The 6,555-nt window shown below is 43.9% G+C and overlaps 1 protein-coding gene across 1 annotated transcript; it reads left to right on the top strand.

Annotated features, from left to right (window-relative positions):
* Positions 1-627: 627 nt before the first annotated feature.
* LOC147665972 (transcription factor HES-5-like) lies at positions 628-4,989 on the top strand. Its single transcript, XM_086949365.1, has 3 exons — positions 628-742; positions 1,801-1,981; positions 4,251-4,989. The coding sequence occupies exons 1-3, from the start codon at positions 680-682 to the stop codon at positions 4,529-4,531; spliced, it is 525 nt and encodes a 174-aa protein (XP_086805491.1). The 5' UTR covers positions 628-679; the 3' UTR covers positions 4,532-4,989.
* Positions 4,990-6,555: the final 1,566 nt, after the last annotated feature.

Genomic DNA, 6,555 nt, shown 5'->3' with positions numbered 1-6,555 from the left:
GAAGGTTTCGACGTTATTGAATTACCCCCTAGCTAATATCACTTGGATTCGAATATGTTACTTTCAGGTTAAGTACAGGTTGCCGCAGCAGGTGCACCGCCTACTAAACTATCAAACTGGGACTAGAACCCCTGGCGTGGGGGTCTACAACAAGGGTTGCTATATTTCACCCTTGCACTTCTAAGGAATGTTTTCTTTCTTTGCCCAGATTTTACAAAGTGCGTAGGGAGGGGTGGGTGGTGCCTGTCACTCAGTATTTGAAGTTCTCCCGTGCGCCTCGTGACCCATGCAGGGCTGGTCGCGGTTTCCCGCCTTTGGAAGTGTGCCCTGATCCCTCGGCGGCACATGCTGAGCCCTGGGAATGCCTCGGGTCCCTGCGCCAGCTGTGCAGGAGTCGCGCCTCCCCGGATTCCCAGGCCGCCCCAGCACACTCCACCAGTCGCCTCGGGCAGAAGGTTATTATCTCCTGGCCTTTGGCAGCCAATGGGCCGTGTCCTGATGGATTCATGTCCCATTGTGGGAGCGGGGGCTCCCAGCGCCTCCCTGAGTGTGGGAAACACGCCCTGGGCTGAGACCCACAGCGCCTGGGGCTTGGCACGAGTATAAATACAAGGGCTGGGCATCACCCCCAGACTTAAGGCGTGTGTGAATTCAGATTCGAGGTGGTACAAGGACAATAATGGCCCCCAGCAGTCTCTACGCACACTCGGAAGAGGGACAGGCACCGAAAGATAAGAATAAAGTAAGTTATAACCGTTCTCTCGCCCATTTTATCTCTCCTCCATTTTCTCGACTCTTTCCAGCGCTCTTCTATCATCTCCTCCACCTCTTTTACCCTCTCCTACTTTACTTGTATAGTCTTATTCCCCATTTCTTCTTCAATATCTCTCTTTTTTATTACGTTGTTGTCCCTTTTATTCCTTCTTGTCTACTCCATATTTCCTCATTTCTCCCATTTCCTTCTCCTTTTATTCTCCATTCTCTTTCTCTATACACGTTCTTCTTTCTTCCCACTTTCATCCCTCCTTATTTTCTTCACTTTCTATCCTCACTTGTCTCCACTTGTTTTCTTATGCTTTTGTGTCTCTTCCTTCTATTTGCTTTTTCTTATCCCCTCTAATCTTCCTTATTTGCTTCTATTACTCAGCTCCTTTTCTTTACCCCACTACCCCTTTTCCTTTTTCGTTCACTCTTTTCATACCGTATAGTCCTTTTCACTCTTCTCTTTTCTTTATCACTTTGGCGTTCCCCTTCCTTTTATCCTCTTTACTTTGAATATTCTACCCCCACACATCCAAATCTCGTATTTCCCCATTTCACCATATCTTCTTTATCTCTTGCTCTTTCACTCTTGGATGAACACAATCCCAACCCTCCGTTCACGTCCCCTCATTTCGCTCTCTTTTGAACACTTCTATTTGCACTTCTTTTTTCCCTCCTCTCTTTTCCCTTATTTTAACTGTCCTTGATCTTGAAAGAAATGTCTTGCTTGTGCTATTCACACGTGTCATATGTCTCATAGAAAATGTTTTTGTGTGTTCGCGTGTAAGTCCTCAAAATAAAGCAGTGCTGATTTTCACTTGATAGGTATAGCGCTACACCACTGACACAATATTAGAGCAGGCACTATAGAAACATGCTGCAATTATTCTATTTGTATTCGTTGCACTTGTTCTTTCCTCGACTTTTAGGTCTTATTTTTATTGTGAATGCAGCTGAAGGTGCCTCCCTTGTGTCATCTTTAGGGACTTGCCTCCTGTATACGCACACCTGGTCTAACCTGACTTTCTCCCCTTTCAGCTGAGGAAGCCCGCGGTGGAGAAGGTGCGCAGGGACCGCATCAACAGGTGCATCGAGCAGCTGCGGCTACTGCTGCAAGCAGAATTCCAGACCCAGCAACCTAACTCTAAGCTGGAGAAGGCTGACATCCTGGAGGTGGCTGTGAGATGCCTCCGACAGCACTGTCTGCACCAAACCCAAGGTGAGAGAGCGCAGGACATTGCGTTTAGATGCTGCATAGCACCATGCTTTCACATTAAAGTGAAGTTTAAAATAAATGGAACAACGTGACAGTCTTACCATGAATTAGAGAACAACCTTCAGTAAAAGTCCTACAGCATTAATTGCATTTTACCAAAAGCTTTCATCTCTGTTCTACTGTGCTCCTGATGAAGGCCTTGTCAATATTACATGGGGGCTGAAACAGCACAATTGGTGGCTTTTACTGTCATGAGTCTCACAACCTCCGTTTAGCTCCTCATTAGCATCACAAATGCATTGACAATGTCCAATACATATGTCGAATTTGTGCACTGGATTTATGTGAATAAGTGAATATTCATGCAGTTCTCTGCAAATGTATGTTTGGCCCATATTCGTGTTTTCCGAATAACTTGATTGGAGGTTAGGTATCATATTTAAATCTGTAATTGACACAAACAGTCTATAATAACTGCATTTAAGCCTTCCTCCTGTCTAAGCTAGTCAGCATTTCATTGAGTGTGACAGTATTTGCAACTGATTGTCATGTAGGACACACTGTTAGCATGTCCTAGTAAATGGTAAATGAGATAGCTAAAAACTCTCAATCAACTAGTGAGACATCTTTGTGCAATCTGCGCATCCCAGATGTCTGTCCTGAAATGCCCAACTCTGCCTATTACCTTGCGAGGTTATAAAGCAAGCATCATTGAGTTAGATAATACTAACATCTAGCAATGCCAGAGCTAGGATGCTGCAATTTTAATTGAATAGAAAACATCCATTTATTACCTTTTTTATAGACCTCCCCAATAATCTATACTTGGAACTTCGATTAATCGAGCCTTCTGAGTTTTTGCAAGCATCCAATGCGACTGTTGTCTCTATAATGGTTGGCTAATGTTATTTGCCATATCACTTCTATTGATGGTTGGTCATGTTAGACCTATCGGCGGCCTTCGACACCGTCCCCCATAGGGCGCTCTTAGCGAGGCTTTATGACATCGGCCTTAGGGGGACGGCGCTCAGGTGGTTCACATCTTTCCTTGAAGGCCGCCGCCAGACGGTCTGGGTTTCCCAGAGCTCTGCCGAGATGCCGCCACTGGGAGTTGGAGTTCCACAGGGTTCTGTGTTGAGCCCCACGTTGTTTAACATCTTTATGTCCCCTTTGGCGGCCTTGGTGGAAGCATATGGGGCCCAGATCGTCTCCTACGCCGACGACACGCAGCTCCTCTTCACATGCGGGAAAGACCAGGAGTTTGATGGAGGGAGAATTCGGGACTGTCTCACATTGGTCTTTGACTGGTTCCAACGGAACAGTCTAAGGGCCAACTCAAGCAAGTCCGAGGTCCTATTCTTCGGATGCGTTGCCGATCCGGAGTGGCAGCACTGGTGGCCGTCCGACATGAGCCCTCCTGCACAGTCTTCCTTGGTGGCTAAAAATCTGGGTGTCAAGCTGGACAACCAGCTGTCGCTGCGAACACATATTGGGTCTGGCTGGCACCTGTTATGGAATTTTGAAAATGCTCCGTAAATTCCTGCCCCTGTTGTCTGAGGAGCACAGGCGTATGACTGTGCAGGCTCTCGTCGGCTCTAGGCTAGACTATGCTAATGCCCTCTTTCTAGGCCTCCCTGATTACCTAGTTCAGCGCCTACAGGTGGTACAGAACTCTGCCGCCCGGGCTATCTTTGGCCTGCGTAGACGAGCCCGAGCCTCCGGGCTGCTACAGGCGCTACACTGGCTGCCTATCCGGAAGCGGATCCAGTTTAAATCCCTGACCTTGTTGCACAAAGCCTTGTTTGGATCAGGGGCTGGATACCTGCGGCGGAGACTGGCCTTTTATCGACCAGTCCGCTCCTTGCGTTCGGAATCCCTTTACAAAGCGGTGGTCCCTCGGGTGAGGAAGGCCCGCACGGGAGGGCGCTCTTTCAGCTGCAAAGCTCCCCAGCTGTGGAACTCGCTTCCTCTTTCGCTGCGCAGCACTGCCAATTTGTTCCAATTCAGGAAGAGCCTGAAGACCTGGCTTTTTAATCTTTAGGCTGTTCTTACTGTTTCAGTTTCAGTTCTTTTCCTATTCTTTTTGCTGTGTTGTGTTATTTTTATTCTGAGTTGCAGGTGGAAAGCGCCGGGACACTCTTTTCGAGTAGCCGTGCGCTATACAAGAGCGTTATAACATAACATAACATAACATTAATACATTTTTCCCCTGAAGTTTGCTAGGGTGCACTGTGGTCCATTTTAACATATATATCTTTGTTTTTTCTTCCAGTCTTAAGTGTAACCAGTTCACAGAAAGATTTCGACCAGGGATACCTGAGTTGTCTTACGCAGTCGGTGCATTTCCTGTCATACTGCCAACCCAACGAGGGAACGCAAGTTGAGCTCATCAAGTACTTCAACAAAACACGCCCTCTCAGTGACAACCAGCCCAAAATCAAACCGGTTGGAGGTTGCCAGTCTTCCAAGCACTGCATCGCCCCATTTCCAACATGCCAAGGAGCAAGGAAACTGGCAAACCCAAACACTGAAAGGCTATGGAGGCCTTGGTAGTCAAAGAAGAAATTAAGGCACTTTTGGGGGTCCTTTTAAGAGGCTACCCATTATTGCCCCACACAGAAGCTTGAGGACTTTTGGTTGTTTTTGACTTGTAAACATGGAGATCTGAATTTTTGACTCTCTCACCTTAAAGAATTGTGTGGTCCTGTGAAAATTGCCTTATCACTCTGTGCCTCGATCCATTTATGTGCTAAAATTATGTCCTCTTAAAAATGACCAACACAATATTCAGTGCTATATAAAAAATGAACTATTCATTTAAATCAAATGAGTCGTCGAGACCAGTTCAACTTCTCAGAGGCAATTAGATTTGCACACTGTGCTCTGCACATGAAATATAGGGTCACATGTATGAAACCATTTTGCATTCACAAATGGTGCGAATTGCAAAATTCTGCCATTTTAGAATGCAAGATATCCTTTCATGATGTATGGAAGACTTTGTAGTCACAATTTTAGGTAATCGTGATTCCCTTAACACATGTACCAAGCATTCTCTAAATGCAGACTATGCATATAGGAAATGCGAATAGCAATGATTTCAAGTCGGTGGTAACCATGTGCAAAATTTGAAAAAGGCACAAAAATGCATTTTTCAAAGTGCCATGTAGCGCACACATGCCCCTAGGGCATGTGTGCACGTTACATGTGCACATTCATTTTTTTAGGGTGCTTCAGGGGGGGCTTTAGGCGCCCCGGCTCCCTTGGCTTTGGATTAGCTAATTTGCGATTACCAATTAGGTATTTGCAAATTAGCCAATGCAAAACGGTTCACACCTATGGGCCTAGCCCATAGGAAAGAACGGAGAAGTATTACCTAATAGCGATTACCTATTTACTGAACCACTATTTGGTAATATTAAGGAATCGCTAAATATTTGGTGTTTTCTTACATGCATAGCATTTTGAGATTAGCAAATAGCGATTCAGTAAAAATTGCTATTTGGTAATCACAAAATGCTTTTTACATACATGAGGCCCATACTGTGCACAATGATACGTCCTAGTCATTGAAGACATCTGTGTAGTGCTTGCTCAAACTGTAATGACTCTAAGCACTTACCCACTCTAGTGATAGGGTATAGCAATTTCACTCACAGCGTCTTATTTTTAGAATGCACTGTTTTCTAATAAAAACGTAGCATGTAAGTATGAGAGTATCTGCTCTTGTGGGTGCAGATTTGTAGGTATGATGTCTACCACAGATTATCTAATCTGTAAAGATTTAAATTGTTATTTTTGTAACAAATGTATTTTTGAGGAAATCTGCCTTGAATGATATTGTGCTATCTCCATGGAGATATTTATAGAAGTTAAAGCACTGCCTTTTTGCTTTAGTAATTATCAAATTAGCAGTTCTATTTTATGCCTAAATACTACGCAAAAATTAATATGTTTAGAGCAATATTCAGTACTTATTTTTAAAGTGATATTTGTAGTATGAACAAATATGTTTATCACTTGACGGTAATTGTGATCTATTCTAATGGAAAAAGTGAGAATAAACTATTTATTAATAAAGGTGGAGTTTTTTAAGGCTTGCAGCATATTTATGTACCTCATATCTTTGATATAGCAGATACTTAATACAGGCACGAAGTCTGTATATAATTAGAACCTACCTTGAGTGAAATTAGTGTAAACACAAAAAACAGGCAAAAAAGTAACAGGTAGCCCTAGTCTCCCTGTACTGAAGAGTGATTCTCTCATTGGCTTGCAATCTTTTGATACTTCCACTCACATAAAAATGAGATATGTGCTTACATATTAGACCATACATATACATTATGGTTAAAAAAAACTACCAGCCCATGGAATTCATCAGTTATTGTTGGTTTCACAAACCGTAACTCATGCTCCAACGATGCACTGCTCATGGCTTCACAAATCAGCGATATCATTGAGGACATCTCAAATAACTTTATTGAGGAGTCACTGACGAAGCATTGCTGATCCCGTGACAGTGGTGGACACATCTGTCGGTGCAAAACGTTTCCATAATCAAATCAAAACAGATA

This window comes from Lissotriton vulgaris, unplaced genomic scaffold (genome assembly GCF_964263255.1).
Source record: "Lissotriton vulgaris unplaced genomic scaffold, aLisVul1.2 SCAFFOLD_2862, whole genome shotgun sequence".
NCBI lineage: Eukaryota > Metazoa > Chordata > Amphibia > Caudata > Salamandridae > Lissotriton > Lissotriton vulgaris.
This window is presented reverse-complemented; position numbering and strand designations above follow the sequence as displayed.